The sequence below is a fragment of the Balaenoptera acutorostrata genome, chromosome 2 (genome assembly GCF_949987535.1).
Source record: "Balaenoptera acutorostrata chromosome 2, mBalAcu1.1, whole genome shotgun sequence".
Taxonomy (NCBI): domain Eukaryota; kingdom Metazoa; phylum Chordata; class Mammalia; order Artiodactyla; family Balaenopteridae; genus Balaenoptera; species Balaenoptera acutorostrata.
The window spans coordinates 153,811,098-153,833,229 of NC_080065.1; the positions used below are offsets into that span (position 1 = coordinate 153,811,098).

The following is a 22,132-nucleotide window of genomic DNA, read 5'->3' on the forward strand; positions in this document are numbered from 1 at the left end:
ACCCGATCCTTGAGCTCAGTTCTTCCGATTTTATCTCCTAACCACTGGCTCAGTGCTCCCGCACCGCTCTGCTTCTCCCCCAGTGGTAGCCTTTACCCCTCGGTGTTGTCATTGTCTTTTCCTTCTAGCTCCTGTACCTAGTTGAAAAGTTTGTGTTTTGGATAGAGAGATAAATGAGCAAATATGATCAACGTCACAGTGGAAATGAGCAACCGTATAAGGAGAACATCTTTCGCTATTGAGGACGGGGGATAGTTTTTGTTGTAATTGCTATCAGTAATTTCATGTAAGTGCGGTGAAAGAGCTTGTTGCTTTATAGGAGGACCCGGGTGAGTGGAGAGTTAAGTATTTGTTCATCTTCCTCTGCACTTCTTTCTCCATCTCCCCCCCGACCCCATGAAACCCTAGACCTTCTCTTTAGGAGGAATGGGAAGAGAGTTTGACGTTTCTTTCAATTAACTGGAAAACTCAGCCTCTGTTTTGTTTGGAACGTACCACACCACGCCCAGGTCAACGTTTCCATTCCCCCATCAGCACCATCCCTGGCTGTGTCCGCAGAAAGACAACCACAGGAATTCCACCCACACTGAACACAGATGGACAGGGAAGGGCCACCCAGGCTGGAGCAGACAGAGAAATCTCAGGGTGAACAGACAGGAAGCAGGAGGGTCCCAATATCTCATTTAGTGAATTAAATCCCTCACACAGCCTCTTTGTACTTTGGGAGAGTGTGTGGTCTGGAGGGCTGGAGGGCGGGGGCCGGGGGCTGAGGGAGATGGTAGGTTAGGGCTTGGGGCTGGGGAGGGTGGGTTCTCGCTTGAACACTGATTCATCTCGCCTTCCCGAGGCAAGTCTCATAATTACCTAACTAATGGAGAATAATGACACCACTTGGATGGGAGTTGAGAGGGAGAGAAAGAAAGGCATGAGAATTAATTAACCTTGTGTGAGGGGCTTGGATAGCATCTCTGAAGGATCATTATTACATCATTTCACCCCCTTTTCTCACCTCTTTCCACTAATACGAGACAGACAAACGTAAATAACTATATAATAATAGATTACAAGACAGACAACAATGCCAGAAAATATAATAGCCTGCTAGAGCAATGGGACTCCCTCAAAGATATATTTAAAATGTCACTGGTGCAGAATGGAAAATACGAATTGCAGGTTCATTTGGAGGACGTGATTTAAAATCTATACAACTTGTACAGTGGCATTTCCCATTAGGTTTTAGTTTTAGTTGTCTTTTTCTGCACACCAAAAAAAAAATCCCCCCAGGTAATTTCAGCCCAGAGATGCAAACTTCAAGGAACCACTTTCCTCTGTATTTTTCTTTCCTGTTTTCGATGGTCATGATGCTCTCCAAACCTAGGATCTTCTTGACATGTTGTCTTTCTTTCGGAACGTTTCTGCAAGCTTCCCAGGAGCCACGGAATGTAGATTACACCTTTTGGAGATGTAGCCCGGTCACATAAGGAGACAAGTAGTTGAAATTTGTGTCAGATTGCTTGTTTAAATGACTTGAGCCAACTTCTTAAAGCCAGGACAGCAGGGGCTGAGGATATTCAAAGTTGGCAGGGGCCAAAATGACAAGGCTCGGCAGTCACCTGGCGGGCTGCCATCCCCGACTGGAGGCTTCAAAAAATAAACTTTCTCAAAGGACACAAATTAAAAGTCATGTTTCAGCAGCCATTAAAACCAAATCATAGGCTTACGTTGCATAGTGAACGACCTTCATTTTCATTATGCTTAAAATATTTCACTTTGTAGGTGGAGAGTGGGTTGCTAGGAAAATGGTGTGTGGAATTGTCATCCGTGGTCATATTTACAGGGGAATATGTACAGGGGTATAGTTGTCCTTTGTGCCTTTTTCCTGCAAGTTTAGAAACCAGGATGCAATTTGGAGTAAGGGTCGTGGTTTGAAAACATCAACCCTGACCTTCTCCAGAGACTGGGTCCTCAGGGTTCATCTCTCAGAGGACAGATGTTATGAAGCCCCTGATCTGAGCGGGCTCACAGGTGTGTTTTGTTGATTCTCATTAAAAAAAAAAAGTATACATATACATGTGAATATATGTGTATATATAAACATATATATAAATACACAAACACACAAAAACACACACACATATTTTTTAATTGTCAACATTTTTTAAAAAACAGGAAACTCTTTTGAAAAAGTCCAGATCTTCAGCTCTCCTAGAAAAACTGGAAGATCATCTGCCTTGAGCCTCCAACCCCTACATGGCCACGTGAGCCTGGATCTGAGTGAGGGCTTCTCCCTACCCTCTCCAGTTCACCCCAGCCCACTTCACTTTCCTGCCTGGCCCCTGATAGGTGTTTAAATTTACTACTCCCTGACTTAGAGTGTGCCACCTTTCTTATACCTTCAGAAAGATGCCATGTTTTTAAAGAATGTCTGGAGTGTCCTGGTTTACCAGGAAATGGGCTAGGGACTTGTTACAACAATGCTCAGCCTTGAATATCATGTTACTTTCATTGCAGAATTAATATGTTTCAAATAATTCCACTGGTCAGCCCTCGCCAGCCTGGTTTTGCTAACCTAGTTTCTCATTCTTAATTTGATGCCGAGGGATAAAGGCAAATCAATGTATGCTATTTGTTAGTAACTGGCAGTGGGATGCTGGACACAGTCGTAACTGCGTCTGTAGTTCGTGACATTCGGCAATTGTCAATATCGAGGCTTTGGTTCCAGGCTCTCCTCCACCGGCATGCAGAGTGATCGTGGCCGCATTCTGAAGCCCCTAATGGCTGTTTCTCCTTCCTCTTTTCTCAGGCCCTCCGAACCACCACAGCCAGTCGACTCTGAGGCCCCCTCTGCCACCCCCGCACAACCACACGCTGTCCCATCACCACTCGTCAGCCAACTCCCTCAACAGGAACTCACTGACCAATCGACGGAGTCAGATTCACGCCCCAGCTCCCGCGCCCAATGACCTGGCCACCACGCCGGAGTCAGTTCAGCTTCAGGACAGCTGGGTGCTAAACAGCAACGTGCCCCTGGAGACCCGGTAAGTCCCCATCACTATCACACCTGGCTCCCTGCTGCATCGCCCGCCCAGAGCAGTGGGGAGAAAATCCTGCCGACATTATGGGACAAGTTTACCAACTCTGTGCCGTTCCCTTGGTAATTTGACCCTGGACGGTAGGTTGATAGGTATTTCTTTGTTCACATGTGTCTCCTTTTAATGCTTGTTTACTTTCTTCCACAGCTCCTGTGTACCCAACTAATAGAATTAGCATAACATATTTTTACTCAAAGACTCATGGGAAACATGCTTCTAAGGGTATATTGACAGAAAGCTGCTGATAAATTATGCATTTAGCCTTTCTTGAAGTAATAAATGAAGACTCATTTGAAATTAAGTGTTTGGGGAGACCTTGAGAAACAATCCCTGATTCCAGACTGACAGAAGTATAATTTTAATTTATACTTCATCCAACATGCAGTCTCACTTTAATCCCTCCTGTATACACTAACAGCTTGATGCCTGAGGGGCAAACAATAGTGTAAAAAAACAAACAAGAAAAAAGCGGCAGCACTTATGTTGAGAGGGAAGGGTTTCAAAGTGATCTCCAGGTCTGGCTTTGTTTTGTTTTGCCTTTGCTTCTGTCCTTTTCTCACCTTTGCTTCTGGTCTTCCAAAATCACACCTGCCTTTAGTGACCTGAAGGAAGGGGCATTGGTCACAGCGTGGCAAGCTGCAATGTAATTGACAGTGGGTCAGCCAGATACTGCAACGGCCTTGCTGTTCCATCCCCAGACACTTTCATGGTTTGTGTGCTTCAATTGTTACTGTTTCCTTGCCCGGAAGAACCATGGAGACTAAAGAGAGAAGGGCTAATTCATATTGGACCTTCAAAAAGTTCCCACATAGGTTTTCAACTTTAATAACTTAGGTTTAAGGAAAGACTGAAATAATCTGTAATCTTTCTGGTAGTGGCCCGTGAATTTTCTGCACACAGCTGGAAATAATTATGCAAGCCATAGCATTTGATGTTGTTTCTTATCTCTAATATGTTTTGTTTTATTAATAAGATCTTGAACTTGAATAAGTTGTATGCCATTGTCACTGTAGTCGCTCCAAACTTTAATACATTTTATTTTCTAACAACTATAGGTGATTTGTAACCAGGCCTGCAGTCTTAATCTCTAAGGCTTACAGTAGGTAAAGTCAATAGAAACTCTATGCATATATTATATATAATAGATAGATTTAAACATTTATACTGATATAATAACCCACTAATAAGTAGCTTTGCTGGAAAGGTTCCAGGCTGAAAGTTGACTGGTCCGCCAGGCTTAACTTAGGATATTTTCATAGTTGGTAGTGGTCTTTAAGGCTGGATAAGACTCGGTCTTTTTCTTCCTTATATTTATGAACTGCCATAGAGTTTGTTGGGTACTAGTCAGACTATTTTCACATCAACAGACCATTGTTTGAAAAATAGTTTCTAGACATAAAGGCTATGCACAGTGGTTAGGATGAAGAAAGAGGAGGGAGAAAGGGAAGGAGAAATGTAGTAGATATTGGGGAAAAAGAAGGAGAAAAAGGAAAGAAGAGGACCACCATCGCCATTAACAACCAGTTTTTATTGTGCAGTTTGTACATGCCGATGTTAGGCACTATCTCATTCAAGCATGGAAGCAATGCAATGAGGTAGGAAGGAATCGTTGTTATTAGCATTTTAAAAAATCACAATCTAGACTTGGGGGGCTGAGTAACTTGCAAGCATTCTAGGGCTTCAGTGAGATGGTAAATTATGAGCCGCATTGGATGGAACTCTCGTGGTTCCTACACATAAAATAAGGTGGTCAGATTGTCTGATGCAGGAACAGCCACAAACCTACATTTATTGCCTTAATTGTCACGTCTTCAGGGAAAGATCCATCAGAGTGTCTACTCCTCACAAAGAGTCTCCTGTTGGTGATGGGAACACATACACTGCATAAGCGTATCTCCCATTGCCCAGTTTCTGATGTGATCAGTTGGCAATAAGGTGTTCCCTTGAAAGGATCTGGAGGAGAGGACCAGCAAAGCCAAGCCTATCCCCTTCTTGTTCTCCTGAAGTTCTCCCAGAACATGCTCTCTGACCTGTAGAGTCCTTCTGCAGATCGTTACGATACATGGCATTTCTCCTAGGATTGGAGCTTCTTAGTGATGCTTTTAGAGGAGGCAAGCTTGGGCAGTAAGTAAGATGGCCAAAACCTTGAAGCCTAGCAGAAGGAAAAAAACAAGGGAGAACATATCTGGATGTTCTTTGATCAGTACATTCAAGGGCCAAGAGTTAGAGAATATAAGGCCCTTGAGATGGGGCTATTACTAAAAGTCAATCACAGATATTTGAAACTCCATTCATGGAACTAAATACATATAACTTGGATGTGCAACTTGTCTCATATATGAAAACTTTAGCAATAATTAATAGAATTGTTGAACTTCGTGTTTCTCTTTTAAATATGATTTATACAGTCTCTTATTAGCATGCATTTACCGAATCCCTTGAAAATACTAAGCGCTATGTTAGGTACTGGGGAGATTATGATTAAAACATGTATCCTGCCCTTAAAGCTCATACAACCTAGAAAAGGAGATAGGCACATAAACAAAAGATAGTGCAGTGTTTACAGGAATGGAAGTGCGTAAGTTACAGTGGTTGTACAGTTGAAATAGTTATTAAATTTCCCAGGATGGTCAGGAAAAGTTTCCCAGCTGAGAGGCTGTTTGAGCTGGGTTTAGAAGGATGAACAAGAGTTTACCTAGAGGGTAGAGGGGTGGGATAGGGAGGTGGGAAGGAGGGAGACGCAAGAGGGAAGAGATATGGGGATATATGTATGTGTATAGCTGATTCACTTTGTTATAAAACAGAAACTAACACACCATTGTAAAGCAATTATACTCCCATAAAGATGTTTAAAAAAAAAAGAGTTTACCTAGCAGGTAAGTGGAAAAAAATCAAAGATTATAGCATCATTTGTTCCCATTCTTCAGTGGTTTTCCATATAGTCTTGGAAACTGTAGAACTGAACAATTTCACTCACTCAAATGCTGAAATATTGTGAGTTTAATGGTGTCATTTTCTTACCTACAAGAGCAAATGTAGGAATGGAAGCCCTTACGTTAGGCGCATGATATCATACTAGGATTCCAATTCCTGTCTTTCATACCCAATAAGAATTGATTGACCAGAGCAGGAAAAAAAACCATTGAGGGCAAGATATTCTGGAGGCTGATCATGAGGTACTCATCAATTTTGAAAATGCATTGGAAATTTACAAACAGCTTCACCACCTCTACTCTCATTAATACAGACTTCTGGGCATGATGGAAGAATTTCCTAACTCTGGGAGGTGATGGGCAGCATTCTGCCACCCCCCGAGACTCCAGGCCAAATCCAAGGTGTTTCTTTAGACCAGTAAGGAACAAGCCCTTGCCCCTCTGCATTGCTTTTTGATGTTCCCGTCAGTCTTAATGAGGCATGTTAGATCTTCCCTGGACTGTGTGTTTTCCATTTTTGTTCTATGACAAGTAGAATCAAGGTGCTAATTAAGGAGGCATAGCCAGAAAATAGGACTGTATGAATCTGGAATTTAACACAAGATGAAAAAGCTTATAAGGAGAGTTCTGTATCAATGTTAATAATATAAATAACAATGCATATAAATTTGTACTACCCAAGGCAATCAACTGATGTGTAAACCATAATATAATCCAAGAAAAACCAAACATAGGGCACAGGAACTAACTGCAAACAGTCTGGACTCTCTTTTCTAATATATGCCTAACAGAATCACTCTGCCCACCATGTTTCTCTCAGCTTACTTGCAGAAGATCTTAGAACAAGGTCCCTGTGTAATTCTGGGTTGATAGTACCTATCTCCTCCTTCCTCTCCTGAGAGGAACAAGGTCCGGAATCTTCCTGGCCAGCTGCTTCTTTGGGAGTTTCTGAAGTCAGCATCTCTTTGTCTAAGACAGTAGAAAGTAGCTCAGCGACAGAACCTAACTTTCTTTCCTTTACGCATTTTGCTGAAGCAAGCTTCTTTCTCGGAATCTATCTCGGTAGCAGGTCACTAAAGAGAATCCCTAAGCAGGACAAAACTTCCCTCTGAGTTTGCTTTTGCCCTGAAATGCCAGAAGGCCTAATTTTAGCCATCCAGATCCTCAAGCTACAAACAAGCTTGCAAGTTGCTCTTTGAAATGGTCATCCATTACTCATTCGAGAAACATCTATGAGACCCAACCAGGTGCCAGGCACCGAGGATTCAGCAGTGAAGAAGAAAAGCAAAGTCCTTGCCCTTCTGGAGTTTCCTGACTGTAGACAGAATGTGAACAAAAGATTAGGCATATGCCCCTACGGTGACAGGTGTAATAAGTGCCATGTGAGGTATAGAGAAGCCAGACTCTGGAGAAATTTGCATTTAGGCTGAGCCCTAAGGATGAGTAGGTGTTAATTAGACTGAAAGAATGTTCTAGGTGGCGAAAACCATGACCCGCTGGGGGAAGAAACGCTAAGATGCCAGGAAGAGAAAGCAAACTAGACAGGCAGGCAAGAGCCGGACATTTCAAGGTTTGCGGCTGCTTTAAAGGTTTTGGAGTCAGCGCCAAGAACGGTGAAAAGTCATTGAAGCATTTTAAACAGGAGGCCAAAACAAGAACCTAAATGGTTCCGTTTTGTTTTTAACTATGGTAGCTGCCATAGGGTCAATAGGTGGGGGCGGGGAGGGTTGAGGGAAAGGTATAGCAGGACGAAGGGTCCAATGTGGAGAGTACTGTCATGGTTAAGATGAAAAATGGTGGGGCTTTCATTAGGGTGCCCATAGCTGCAGTATCAGAGCTGTCTGCCTTTCTCTTACCAATCTGGCCAGAAGGTGAACGTTCAAAGATGTGTGGGGTATGTACTGAAGGTAGAATCAGTAGGAATTTGTGATTGATGGAATGTCAAGAAGTAGGTTAGGCAGGTGTGAGCACGGTATCCAATTTTTTGGCCTAAGAGGCTGAGTGAATAGGGATGTCATTTAGGAAACAAGTTCGGTTTTCCACTTGTTAAATCTCTGCGGCAACAAGAGTATTAAGAGTAGCTGTTATTGGCCAGACTTATTTTGATTCTAAAATAATAGATGTAACACAGAAGCACAACCATTTGCAAATGATAGCATAGTTAGTGTATCCAAAGCTCTCAGCAGCAGTGGACTTTTCTCTTAAAAAAAAAAAAAAATCTCTCCAGAAATTTTGTTCAATTTAATAGTTATTGTACATGATTGTATAGTTCTGTGAATAACAACTTTATCAAATAGTTTTTGCTCCATGCTTAGTTTTACATGCATGATCCCATTGAACCCTTTAACCCTTCTGTTGAGTATATGTTACCATCCCTATTTTAAAGAAACAGAAACTGAGGCTTGGGAAGATGAAGTTACTTACACGTCTCCAAATAAGTAAGGGGCCGAACTGGGATGGAAACCTGGATCTACCTGACTCCACGTGCAATGCTCTTAACCACCGCATGATAATGCCTTTGAGACTAGAAGAACAAAACAAAACGATGCTTATTATCCAATTAGAATTTATCCAGTCCATGGAAATGGTGAAGTTAATGCAGTATAAGTGACACGAGGCAAGAAATGATCTGAGGGATGAATCCCAGTCTGTTACTGGACGTAGAGTTAGTCACTGACAATATCATAAGCCAGGCAGGATAGAAGGGACCCTTGTCTCCAGCTCTGCGGGATCGGTGGCCACCCAGGATGGTCAGTCTGAAGTCCTGAGCCTCCATGGTGGTGGCAGCATGGGATCCACGTGAGCTGAGTTACAGAGGAGGTTTAGTGCGCTGCATATCATAAAATGCGAGAGCAAGTTGACTCTGCAGAAATAAGAAGCAGTGCTACCTTTTTAGCTCTGTGATTTGCATAGGGTTTATCCTCCAGACAGTCTTTGCTAGACTGGTAGGAGAAAGCCACGCAGCCGCGGGTATGGTGGTTGGCCATTTGGCCATAGTTTGAGTAGGGACACTCAGGAAGTTGTGATGAACACCCAGGAAGCGCTCTGATAAAGAATGGAGCTTGTTGGGCTTGGGAAGTGGCACCTAAGGAATCTAATTTGGGTATCCGCATTTCAGAAAACATACTTTTTATCTTTAAGACCAAGTAATCTTAGCCTCATATGGATGCTTTATTGGGAGTGCATATTTGGGAATCAAGACTCAGGACCTTTAGTAAATAAGGTTGTCATGGGGAAGCAACGAGACTGTTGAAACATCTTCACCATGCTGAACCTGAAGACTCTTCTCCACTTGTTCTCCAGATTGATTTTTCTACCTAAGGATTAATTTTCTGACAGAATCACTGACAAGTTTGATCTTGAGAATATTAAACCAACGTAACCTGTTTGCTTTTCTTCCCGTTTTTTTTTTTTTTTTAACGTTTTTGCATGAGGTTTAAAACTAGAATTCATTCCGGGTGAACCAGATGCATTCCAGCACTTTTCAAATCAATAGGCCGCTTGATTTCTCCATATTGCAGAACATTATGCTGCCTCTAAATTCTCATCAGAGGCAACATGGAAATTAATGAGACCTTTAGGTTAGCGTTTCCAGCTCAGCCTTAGTTTATAGCTTTACCTTGCCTTTTTGACACCACGATCCTGCCTGGCCACCAGCAGCATTGCACGTTGCAGTGAGCTTTAATTTTGTAGTTTTCTTAGTCTTCCTTGGAAACTGGCAGCTTATTAATCTCAATAACTGAACTGCTCAATAGGCAAGCTCTCCAGTGAGAAACGAGGCTGTGTCTTTTTTTTTTTTTTTTTTTGGCAGATGGAGACAAGAGGTGGATAGAGGCAGGGGGGTGGGGGTGATGAGTGGTAGAGAAAAAGCCAGTAAGGAGGGGCACCCCATACCCCAAGTCACTTTCTGACAATTGGCAGGAAAATAAAGAGAACCTAGTCTAATCCACTGCTCTGCAATTTATGGCTTGCGGTGTTAAACACATTCAAACCTGTTAATAAGAAAATAAAGTGTTGTGGCTCGTGTGCAAATTACAAGGTGCATTAAGAAAGAAACAAGCATTGCATCTTACTTAAGTCCGCTCCAGTCTGCTCTTGGCATGGTTTGCAAACTTGGAAACATCCTTGAAGGTAGAGGTATACAAGGAGGGCTGTCCTTTTTAAATTTGTCTCCTGCTGTAAAATTAAAGCCCTATTAAGTTTATTAAAGCTTTGGAGAGTTGAACTTCTTACTTGCGAGTTACCACGGGGAAGCCTCTGGGTAGAAGGAACTTTTTTTAAAAAGCCGTCCCTCTGCAGCCTGGACCGTGGGGACCCAGTTAGGGATTGAGGCCACCTTGTGGTCATGGCTTGGAAGCGCAAGACTCTGCCCTGAGTATGTGTAAACGTGGGACTCTTGGGTTAAGTTCAAGGTTGAAAAAAGCTAAATATTTTCATCTCTGTCTGTGCTCTTTCACCCATTCAGCTAATATCAACTGTCATTCCCCTGGGGCATTTCCTGAAGCCTTCCCAGAGGATATTTTATCTGGCTTAGATGGGAGAGACTGGATGGAGTGCAAGGCTTTTCTAATTCTGGCTCCCCAATGATTTTTTCTTTTCACAGAAGCCAGATAAGGCGTTCGTGGTTCTCCCAGGCAGGCGAAGTAGGCTCTGCACCTTTTCTGAAGCTTCCTTTGATTTATTAGTCTTGGTCTCGCCTGCCCTTGTGAGTGGGGATCTTATGTCCCCAGAATTGCAATCTATCACAGGCGTTCAGCCAGCTTGCTCAACTTAGAGCTGCATCCTTTAGATGATAGGGGAGTTTAAGAAACTTTAAGCAACTTTTTCTCAGATACCTTTTTTCCCCTCCAAAACCCACTGAACAATTCCAGGCTGTTCCCTAAGTCTTGAATGCAAATATCCATTTTCAGAAGTCATGACAATTTTTTAAATTAATTAATTAATCAATTAACTTTTTTTGGCTGTGTTGGGTCTTCGTTGCTGCGCGCGGGCTTTCTCTAGTTGCGGCGAGCGGGGGCTACTCTTTGTTGCGGTGCGCAGGCTTCTCATTGCAGCGGCTTCTCTTGTTGCGGAGCACGGGCTCTAGGCACGCGGGCTTCAGTAGTTGTGGCTGGCGGGCTCTAGAGCGCAGGCTCAGTACTTGTGGCACATGAGCTCAGTAGTTGTGGCTGGCGGGCTCTAGAGCGCAGGCTCATAGTTGTGGTGCACAGGCTTAATTGGTTCATGGCATGTGGGATCTTCCCGGACCAGGGCTCGAACCCCTGTCCCCTGCATTGGCAGGCAGATTCTTAACCACTGTGCCACCAGGGAAGCCCATGACAATGTTAACCATGGAGAATCACCCTCAAAATCATGTGTTTTTAAATCCCTTACAGAATCAATTCTTGCTCAGCGTAACTGTTTGAGGAATCAGCAAGTGCTTCCGATTTCTGTCATTGGTGTTTTAGCTGTGAGTGCTTGCCTTATATTTAAAAAGAGAATGAGTAACACTTCTTTTTTATTTGTGAGATGGTTCTGGAATTCTATTTCAGTTTGTTAAAGCTTCAGCTGGGTTGGAGCATCCCTAAGACAACTGTTCAACAAATTAGTCCTCCTGTCAAGCTGTTGCACACCAACGACATGACGATTAAAAGCTTATTTTTTGGTAATTATTTGAAGGACTGGATTAAAAATCCTCTTCTAGGAAGAAGATGGGAAATGTCTTCTTCTTGTGTTGGTATGTGCTTAGATAAGAATTTTAAATGGAGCTTAATCTTTGTGACTTTTTAATCTCTTATCAACCCAGATCCTCTCCACTGCACTTTGGAACAGGTAATAAGAAGGCATAAGGTGATATTAGGCACATTTAAGCATTTGGTGGGACCCCAAATCCACCCCACCCCGGCCAGTTTAGTAAAGTGAGAGAATAAATGTAAAAGCCCTCTGGGAATGGGACCCTGCTGTGTGAGTGTCTTGTATTCAGCTTAGGGCTCTCTTAGTATGTTAATGTCCTACAGCTGAGTGCTAAAGGCAGGGGCTGGCAAAGATCATCTTCTCCAGCTTCTAAACTTCAGAATCCATGTGAGGAGAGATGGTGGTCACATTGAAAATCTTTCCACTTCCTGTGAAGGACTGAACACTCTTTTTGGCTTTGTTTTTAGGCACTGTCATCTCTTCAGTGCCTGCCTTGTGCCAAGCACTGTGTTAGGTACTTTATATTATCCGATTGGAATCCCTGTGCAATGGATACAGTTGTCCCTTTCAGCGTGTCAGGAGGATGAAACCTGGGGAGATGAAGGGTCTGGGACAGAATCAAGATTCAGGCAGAACTGGATTCAGGGACTGAAACTCAGGCATTAGGCTCTCTCTCTCAGCTTTGTTTTTCTGTTTTCCAACATTGTTCTTAAGCAGGTCTCCTTTTGTGAGATCTTTGTGGGAATTATAGGCTGTATCCTCATAGCTCAGAAAGTAATAGAAAAAGGATTTCTTCTTCTGGATATTTCAACGGAACTTCCTGGTTCTCAGGAGCCCAGCTAGAATCCCGTGCCCACAGCAAACCCAATCCCGAGGCCTGGAGCATGGGCCATGTTGACTGGCTAGGCCTGAATCACGTGCCCACATGGAACAGGAGACCAGGAAGAAGGGCGTGGCCGTAACTGAACACCACAGTGTTAGGAGACCATAAGATAGAGGTCTGGAAGGAAGAAAGAAAAAAACCCTGGCCAAGTTCAATACTAGTTTTGCCCTAGCCCAGCTGCCTTCTCTTATTGGCTAATTATAGTGACTCTCCTCTGAGCACACAGTCCTGGCCAGGGGTGGGGTTAGGGGAGGTTCAGAGCATCCGGTTACTTCACTTGCCTTGGGCACCGAAGGGGATTTACAACTGGTTCCAATATGAAGTAGAAAGAACAAGGTCCGCTGAGTAATTCGCATCCCCTTCTGATTCATCACCCTCTCTGGTTCACTTCTGAGACGTCCCACGACTTTACCTTTGAGTTCATTGTAGCCACTTAATGCATTTTAACTTTTATTTTATTGATGTCTCTTTTCAGCTATCCTCTTCTTTCCTGCATAACTGCTTGGATTCCACATTTTCTAATTAAAACACGCTCATTTACTGTCTCAGTAAACAGTGCTGTTTACGAGGGCTCATGATGAGAAAGTTAACTCAGAACAACTCAATGCGTTTCTCATCTCCTGAAAATGGCTGGAGAAGCAGGTTTACCATTATCAAGTTGAAGTCCTTGGTTTTGCTTTTTTATAAGACAGTGAATGGGACACATTTAATTCCATGCTCCAAGCTTCTATTCTCAGCAATATAAAAATGTATTTTATGCGTTTTTGTGGTGAATATCTTAGATAGGACATTTTGCAGGGGTCAGTCTGCTCTATAACGGACCTTATTATAGGTACCATCGGAATAGTTCCATATTTAATTAGACAAAAAGTTTTGTCCTAAAAGTCAACATGTCCTAATGTCAATAATTATGCCCATTGCTATTTACACCCTTGTGATTTAATCTGATATTACTAGCTGTAGAAAAGCTCAGTAGTAGGGGGAAAGGTAGCACACTTACATTTAACCCCCCCCCCCCTAGAATTTCAGTAGAGTGGTGTGTGGGACACTGGGTTGGGTGTGAGAACCAGGTGGGAAGGACACATTCAGTTTGGGTCTGGGGGTACTTTGTTTTCTGAGTTCCCGCCATCGTTGGCCTTGTCTGGAAATATGAAAGCTGTGTTAGGATGGGGACCTCTTCACGTCCTGCCTATAACGTGCATCTTCAAATTCACAATACCTTCAGTTTGAGGGAGAAGGGAGAAGTATAGCATTTTCTGCAGGGCTAAAATTGAAGGCCTATTTCAAGGATAGAAGAAGAGGGAGAGGTGAGGGGTGGCATAGGAAAGAAAGGGTCCGGTGATGAGGACACAGAAATAATTATTTACCTGTCATCTTTTGTGAAGTTGGCCCCTTGATTCTGACCGCTGCATCAGAAAGCAGACCAGGAGAAGCAATCAAGGTCAACATGATTTAGGTTGACCTGATCATTTAACAGGAGGGGGAATCATTTGGCAGCACCAAGGCAGAATTTTGAGACCGGAACCCATGTTAGGATCACTTGTGCAGGCCGATGTCTGTTTTACAGATGCGGAGGGTGAGACCAGATGACCTGTCGGTTTCTCACGCTGATTGTCTGGGTGGGACCGCAGGCAGGCTTCTGGCGGGAGCTTCCCTCAGATCGCCTCACGCTTCCCCGCATGATGAGTAGGCGACTTTGTTGCCTCTTCTTCCCACGCAGCGTCTTTATCTCCATTTCCTTCTGCAAACGAATGGTCAAGAATTTAAGACAAAGAATTAGAGCACATATTACAACAGCTTTGGTATTTCCAGGTGTTTTATTACAAAATGTATTCATTCTCTTGGTAAAAACATTCAACAATTAGAAAGGTGAAAAGGGCAAAGTATATTCATTCCCTGCCCCTCCATTCCTATTTTCCAGGAAATCTCATTTGAAGGTTTATTATTTTAGGCTTCCAGAAATGTTTATGGTATCTGAGCATATTTTTTTTAAGTTTAATATAAAAGGGATCGTGTGATACCTACCATTTGGCAACGGCCTTTTTTAACTTCATGAGAAATTGTAGAAAGCATTTCAGGTAATTTCATGTATACCTACCTCATTCATTTTTTATTTTTTGGCCTAAAGAACAGAAATTTATTTTCTTACAATTCTGAAGGCTAGAAGTCTGAGATCAATGCGTTGATAGGTTTGGTTTCTTCCGAGATTCTCTCCCCTTTGCTTGTGGATGACTGTTTTCTCCCTCTGTCCTCACGTGGTCTTCCCTGTGTGTCTCTGTCCTTATCTCCTCTTCTTACAAGGACACCCCGGCCTAATGTCCTCGTTTTCCCTTAATTACCTTTTTTTTTAAAAAATAGATCTTTATTGGAGTATAATTGCTTCACAATACTGTGTTAGTTTCTGTTGCACAACAAAGCAAATCAGCCATATGCATACACATGTTCCCGTATCCCCTCCCTCTTGAGCCTCCCTCCCATCCTCCCTATCCCACCCCTCTAGGTCATCGCAAAGCACTGAGCTGATCTCCCTGTGCTGTGCTGCTGATTCCCACCAGCCAACTATTTTACATTCGGTAGTGTATATATGTCGATGCTACTCTCACTTCGCCCCAGCTTCACCCTCCCACCCCATGTCCTCAAGTCCATTCTCTATGTCCACCTCTTTATTCCTGCCCTGCAACTAGGTTCATCAGTACCTTTTTTTTCTTTAGATTCCACATATATGCATTAGCGTACAGTATTTGTTTTGCTCTTTCTGGCTTACTTCACTCTGTATGACAGACTCTAGGTCCATCCACCTCACTACAAATAGCTCAGTTTCGTTTCTTTCTATGGCTGAGTAATATTCCATTGTGTATATGTGCCACATCTTCTTTATCCACTCATCTGTTGATGGACAGCTAGGTTGCTTCCATGTCCTGGCTATTGTAAGTAGTGCTGCAGTGAACATTGTGGTACCTGTCTCTTTCTGAATTATGGTTTTCTCAGGGTATATACCCAGCAGTGGGATTGCTGGGTCATATGGGAGTTCTATTTTTAGTTTTTTAAGGAACCTCCATACTGTTCTCCATAGTGGCTGTATCAGTTTACATTCCCACTAATGGTGTAGGAGGGTTCCCTTTTCACCACACCCTTTCCAGCATTTATTGTTTCTAACTTTTTTGATAATGGCCATTCTGACCGGCGTGAGGTGATACCTCATTGTAGTTTTGATTTGCATTTCTCTAGTAATTAGTGATGTTGAGCATCTTTTCAAATGCCTCTTGGCCATCTGTATGTCTTCCTTGCTGAAATGTCTATTTAGGTCTTCCACCCATTTTTTAACTGGATTGTTTGTTTTTTTGATACTGAGCTCCATGAGCTGTTTGTATATTTTGGAGATTAATCCTTTGTCTGTTGTTTCATTTGCAAATATTTTCTCCCATTCTGAGGGTTGTCTTTTTGTCTTGTTTATGGTTTCCTTTGTTGTGCAAAAGCTTTTAAATTTAATTAAGTCCCATTTGTTTATTTTTGTTTTTATTTCTGTTACTTTAGGAAGTGGGTCAAAAAAGATCTTGCTGTGGTTTATGTCAAAGAGTGTTTTTCCTATGTTTTCCTCTAAAAGTTTTATAGTGTCTGGTCTTACATTTAAGTCTTTAATCCATTTGGAGTTTATTTTTGTGTCTGGTGTTAGGGAGTGTTCTAATTTCATTCTTTTACATGTAGCTGTCCACTTTTCCCAGCACCACTTACCGAAGAGGCTGTCTTTTCTCCATTGTATGTTCTTGCCTCCTTTGTCGTAAAGTAGGTGACCATATGTGCGTGGGTTTATCTCTGGGCATTTTATCCTGTATCATTGATCTCTATTTCTGGTTTTGTGCCAGTACCATACTCTCTTGATTACTGTAGCTTAGTGGTATAGTTTGAAGTCGAGTAGCCTGATTGCTCCAGCTTCATTTTTCTTTCTCAAGACTGCTTTGGCTATTCGGGGTCTTTTGTGTTTCCATATGAATTGTAAAAGTGTTTGTTCTCTTTCTGTGAAGAATGCCATTGGTAGTTTGATAGGGATTGCATTGAATCTGTAGATTGCTTTGGGTAGTATAGTCATTCTCACAATATTGATTCTTCCAATCCAAGAACATGGTATATTTCTCCATCTGTTTATGTCATCTTTGATTTCTTTCATCAGTGTTTTATAGTTTTGTGAGTACAAATCTTTTGCCTCCTTAGGCAGGTTTATTCCTAGGTATTTTATTCTTTGTGATGCAGTGGTAAATGGGAGTGTTTCCTTAATTTCTTTCTGATTTTTTGTTGTTGGTGTATAGGAATGCCAGAGATTTGTGCACATTAATTTTGTGTCCTGCAACCTTACCAAATTCATTGATTAGTTCTAGTAGTTTTCTGGTGGCATCTTTAGGATTTTCTATGTATAGTATCATGTCATCTGCAAATAGTGGCAATTTTACTTCTTCTTTTCCGATTTGTATTCCTTTTATTTGTTTTTCTTCTCTGATTGCTGTGGCTAGGACTTCCAAAACTATGTTGAATAATAGTGGCGAGAGTGGACATCCTTGTCTTGTTCCTGATGCTAGTGGAAATGCTGTCAGTTTTTCACCACTGAGTATGGTGTTTGCTGTGGGTTTGTCATATATGGCCTTTATTATGTTGAGGTAGGTTCCCTCTATGCCCATTTTCTGCAGAGTTTTTATCATAAATGGGTGTTGAATTTTGTCAAAAGCTTTTTCTGCATTTATTGAGATGATCATGTGGTTTTTATTTATTTTTTATTTTATTGTACTTTATTTTTTTTAGTTTAGTTATTTTTATTAACAGAAAATGAAAATATCTTTCTTTGGATTGGCGATGGAAAGAAGTGATCACAGAGGACAATTATTTACCTTTCCTTTTTATATCAAGATGAACCAAATCATATTTAGTAGAACATTTCTGTAAAAGAAAATTTAGATCATGTGGTTTTTATTCTTTAATTTGTTAATGTGGTGTATCACATTGATTGATTTGTGTATATTGAAGAATCCTTGCATCCCTGGGATAAACCCCACTTGATCATGGTGTATGATCCTTTTAATGTGCTCTTGGATTCTTTTTGCTAGTATTTTGTTCAGGAGTTTTGCATCTGTGTTCATCAGTGATATTGGTCTATAATTTTCTTTTTTTGTGATATCTTTTTCTGGTTTTGGTATCAGGGTGATGGTGGCTTCATAGAATGAATTTGGGAGTGTTCCTGCCTCTGCACATTTTTGTACGAGCTTGAGAAGGATTGGTGTTAGCTCTTCTCTAAATGTTTGATAGAATTCACCTGTGAAGCCATCTGGTCGTGGACTTTTGTTTGTTGGAAGATTTTAAATTACAGTTTCAATAGTATTACTTGTGATAGGTTTGTTTATATTTTCTAATTCTTCCTGGTTCAGTCTTGGAAAATTGTACCTTTCCAAGAATTTGTCCATTTCTTCATGGTTGTCCATTATATTGGCATATAGTTGTTTGTAGTAGTCTCTTATAATCCTTTGTATTTCGGCAGTGTCAGCTGTGATTTCTCCTTTTTCATTTCTAGTTTTATTGATGTGTATCCTCTCCCTTTTTTTCTTGATGAGTCTGGCTAAGGGTTTATCAATTTTGTTTATCTTCTCAAAGAACCAGCTTTTAGTTTCATTGATCTTTGCTATTGTTTTCTTTGTTTCTATTTCATTTATTTCTGCTCTGATCTTTATGATTTCATTCGTTCTACTGACTTTGGGTTTTCTTTGTTCTTCTTTCTCTACTTGTTTTAAGCGTAGGGTTAGATTGTTTATTTGAGATTTTTCTTGTTTCTTGAGGTGAGATTGAATTGCTATAAACTTCACTCTTAGAACTGCTTTTGCCACATCCCATAGGTTTGGGGTCGTCGAGTTTTCGTTATCATTTATTTCTATGTATTTTATTATTTCTTCTTTGATTTCTTCAGTGATCTCTTGGTTATTTAGTAGAGCACTGTTTAGCCTCCACGTATTTGTTTTTTCCAGTTTTTTTCCTGTAATTGATTTCCAATCTCATAGTGTTGTGGTCAGAAAAGACGCCTGATACAATTTCAATTTTCTTAAATTTTCCGAGGCTTGATTTGTGACCCAAGATGTGATATATCCTGGGGAATGTTCCATGTGCACTTGAGAAGAAAGTGTATTCTGCCATTTTGGGGTGGAATGGTCTGTAATTACCTATTAGATCTATCTGGTCTGTTGTGTCATTTAAAGCTTGTGTTTCCTTATTTATTTTCTGTTTGGATGATCTGTCCATTGGTGTAAGCGGGGTGTTAAAGTCCCCTACTCTTATTGTGTTACTGTCGATTTCCCCTTTCATGGTTGTTAGCATTTGCCTTATGTATTGAGGTGCTCCTATGTTGGTTGCATGAACATTCATAATTGTTATATCTTCTTCTTGGATTGATCCCTTGTTCATTATGTAGTGTCCTTCCTTATCTCTCATAAAAGTCTTTATTTTAAAGTCTATTTTATCTGATATGAGTATTGCTACTCCAGCTTTCTTTTGATTTCCTTTTGCTTGGAATATCTTTTTCCATCCCTTCACTCTCAGTCTGTATGTGTCCCTAGGTCTGAAGTGGGTCTCTTGTAGGCAACATATATATGGGTCTTGTTTTTGTATCCATTCAGCCAGTCTGTGTCTTTTGGTTGAGGCATTTAATTCATTTACATCCAAGGTTATTATCGATATGTATGTTCCTATTACCATTTTCTTAATTGTTTTGGAATTGTTTTTGTGGGTCTTTTTCTTCTCTTGTGTTTCCTGCCTAGAGAAGTTTCTTTAGCATTTGTTGTAAAGCTGGTTTGGTAGTGCTGAATTCTCTTAGCTTTTGCTCTTCTGAAAAGCTTTTGATTTCTCCATCGAATCTGAATGAGATCCTTGTTAGGTAGAGTAATCTTGGTTGTAGGTTTTTCTCTTTCATCACTTTAAGTATATCCTGCCACTTCCTTCTGGTCTGCAGAGTTTCTGCTGAAAAATCAGCTGATAACCTTATGGGGATTCCTTTGTATGTTATTTTTTGTTTTTCCCTTGCTGCTTTTAATATTTTTTCTTTGAATTTAATTTTTGTTAGTTTCATTAATATGTGTCCTGGTGTGTTTTTCCTAGGGTTTTTCCTGTATGGGACTCTCTGTGCTTCCTGGACCTGGGTGACTATTTCCTTTCCCATGTTAGGGAAGTTTTCCACTATAATTTGTTCGAATATTTTCTCAGACCCTTTCTTTTTCTCTTCTTCTTCTGGGACCCCTATAATTCAAATGTTGGTGCATTTAGTGTTGTCCCAGAGGTCTCTGAAACTGTCTTCAATTCTTTTCATTCTTTTTTCTTTATTCTACTCCTCGGCAGTTATTTCCACCATTTTGTCTTCCAGCCAGCTTATTCATTCTTCTACCTCAGTTATTCTGTTATTGATTCCTTCTAGTGTATCTTTCATTTCAGTTATTGTGTTGTTCATCTCTGTTTGTTGTTTAGTTCTTCTAGATCTTTGTTAAACATTTCTTGTATTTTCTCAATCCATGCTTCCATTCTATTTCCGAGATTCTGGATCATCTTTACTATCGTTACTCTGATTCTTTTTCAGGTAGATTGCCTATTTCTTCTTCATTTATTTGGTCTTACAGGTTTTTACTTTGCTTCTTCAACTGTGACATATGTTTTTTCTGTCTCTTTTTTATGAGTGGGCTTGTGTTCCTGTTTTACTTGTTGTTTGGCCTGAGGCTTCCAACACTGGAGTTTGTAGGCTACTGGGTAGAGCTGGGTCTTGGTGCTGAGATGAAGAACTCTGTGAGACCTCACTCCAATGAATATTCCCTGGGGTCTGGGGTTCTCTGTTAGTCCAGTGGTTTGGACTCGGAGCTCCCACCGCAGGAGCTTCCCCCTGACCCCAGGCTTGCTAATCAAGATCCCGCAAACCACGTGGGGTGGCCAAAAAAAAAGAGAAAAATAACAAAGTGAAAAATAAAATTAGACTAGGAAACTAACAGATATGTTAGAAAGAATGTAAAAATAAAAATATAGATGAATCAACAACTGGAAGGTACATCAGTACCACAACAGTAAAAAAGAGGAGGAGGGAAAGGAAAATAAAAGGGGGGGGGTGGAAGGCCTTGGCTGTGGCGAGCGGGGCCTAAGCAAGGGCGAGGTTTGGGTTGTGGGCGGGGCCAATGCTTAGGACCCCCAGGACTGGAAAAGGCCCTGGGGGCTGTGGGAGGTGGAGCTTAGGCTCAAGGAGCTGAAGAGACCCAGGCTTGCCCCCCACCCTGGTCTCAGAGGACAGGGGACCTCACCTGGGACCCTAGCAGGCTTGCTAGGCCGGAGTGGGTGGGGCAAACACCCTCGCTCCTCTCCTGCTCCTCCCGCAGGGCCCCTCCCGCCTGCCTCTCCTGGTCTCCCCGGCCTCCCTCCTATGCCCCAGGACCCATGGGGCCTGGAGGGGGCTTTGGATTGCAGGGCATCGAACTGGGAGCCCAGCAGGCTCCCCCGGCCCCAGTGGGCGGGGCAATCGCCCTCCCTCCTCTCCCACTCTTCCCGGAGAGTCCCTCCCACCTGCCTCTCCTGATCTCCCTGGCTTCAGGGGCACTGATCTTGTCTGGCCTCCACTTCTCCTCCCCCCTCAGTCCCCCTGTGTCCTACCGGTTCACTTTGGGGTTGCTCCCCTCTCCTTGGGGGTCAGAGTCCCCCACCAGTGGCCAGCAGGTGCCCTAGTTGGAGGGAGACACTAACTCCGTAGCTTCCCACACCGCCATCTTGACTCCTCCTCATTCTTTTGTAAAGTCTGTGTAATATTCCATAATGGAATATTATAATTTATTTAACCAGTCTCTTCTTGATAGCCATTTAGATTGCTTTCAGGTTTTCGCTATTACAAACAAAACTGTAATGAAGAGTCTTGTGTATATATCTTTCTTTGCATACTTACCTGGTTATATTCAAAAGTTAAATTCCTGGAAGTGAAATTGCTAGATCAAAGGGTACGTATAATGTGCATTTTGAATTTTGATCGATTGCGCTGAATTATGTCCATCTCAATTCGAATGTTACAATCTCTCTTTATTGCTTAATGGTCTACATTTCTTTTATGGGTTTAAAATAAGAGCCCTGAAGTTCACGGTGTTGGATTTTAGGCATAGAATTGAAAGGATTTTCTTTTCCAAGGAATAATGTACTAACTAATACTCAAATACCCTAGAAACTCAACTCTGTTTCTTACGTGCCAGGTAAAATGAAAAAGAGGTATTGCTGTGGAGAAAATTGGATTCACTCACTGCCCTTGGTTCTAGCCGTAGGGCCCTTTCTCTTTATCCCAAACTTGCTGCAGCGTGGCCAGTACGATTCAAGCCTAACCTTTGCTGCCTTTTGTTTTCTCATTAATATTTGGCAAGGCTTAAATTTGCCTCTTTTCTCCGTCTACCTTGCCTCTATCTTCCTAACGGGGATATTATAAGAATGTCTAAGACGACTTAGTCAAGTTTCTGGGTCCCCAAGAGAAATGTTGAGTACAACAGTATTATTGTTCTAACTATTACAGGAGAGCG

At 41.8% G+C, this 22,132-nt stretch overlaps 1 protein-coding gene across 11 annotated transcripts in view; it reads left to right on the forward strand.

Moving 5' to 3' along the window:
* TENM2 (teneurin transmembrane protein 2) overlaps nucleotides 1–22,132 on the forward strand; it is a 1,017,264-nt gene that overhangs the window by 686,544 nt on the left and 308,588 nt on the right. For all 11 annotated transcript variants that reach the window (XM_007171390.3, XM_007171391.3, XM_057541632.1 and 8 more), the window contains one exon: nucleotides 2,804–3,038. In XM_007171390.3, the coding sequence (XP_007171452.2) occupies nucleotides 2,804–3,038 (235 nt within the window). The remainder of the gene's footprint in view (nucleotides 1–2,803; nucleotides 3,039–22,132) is intronic.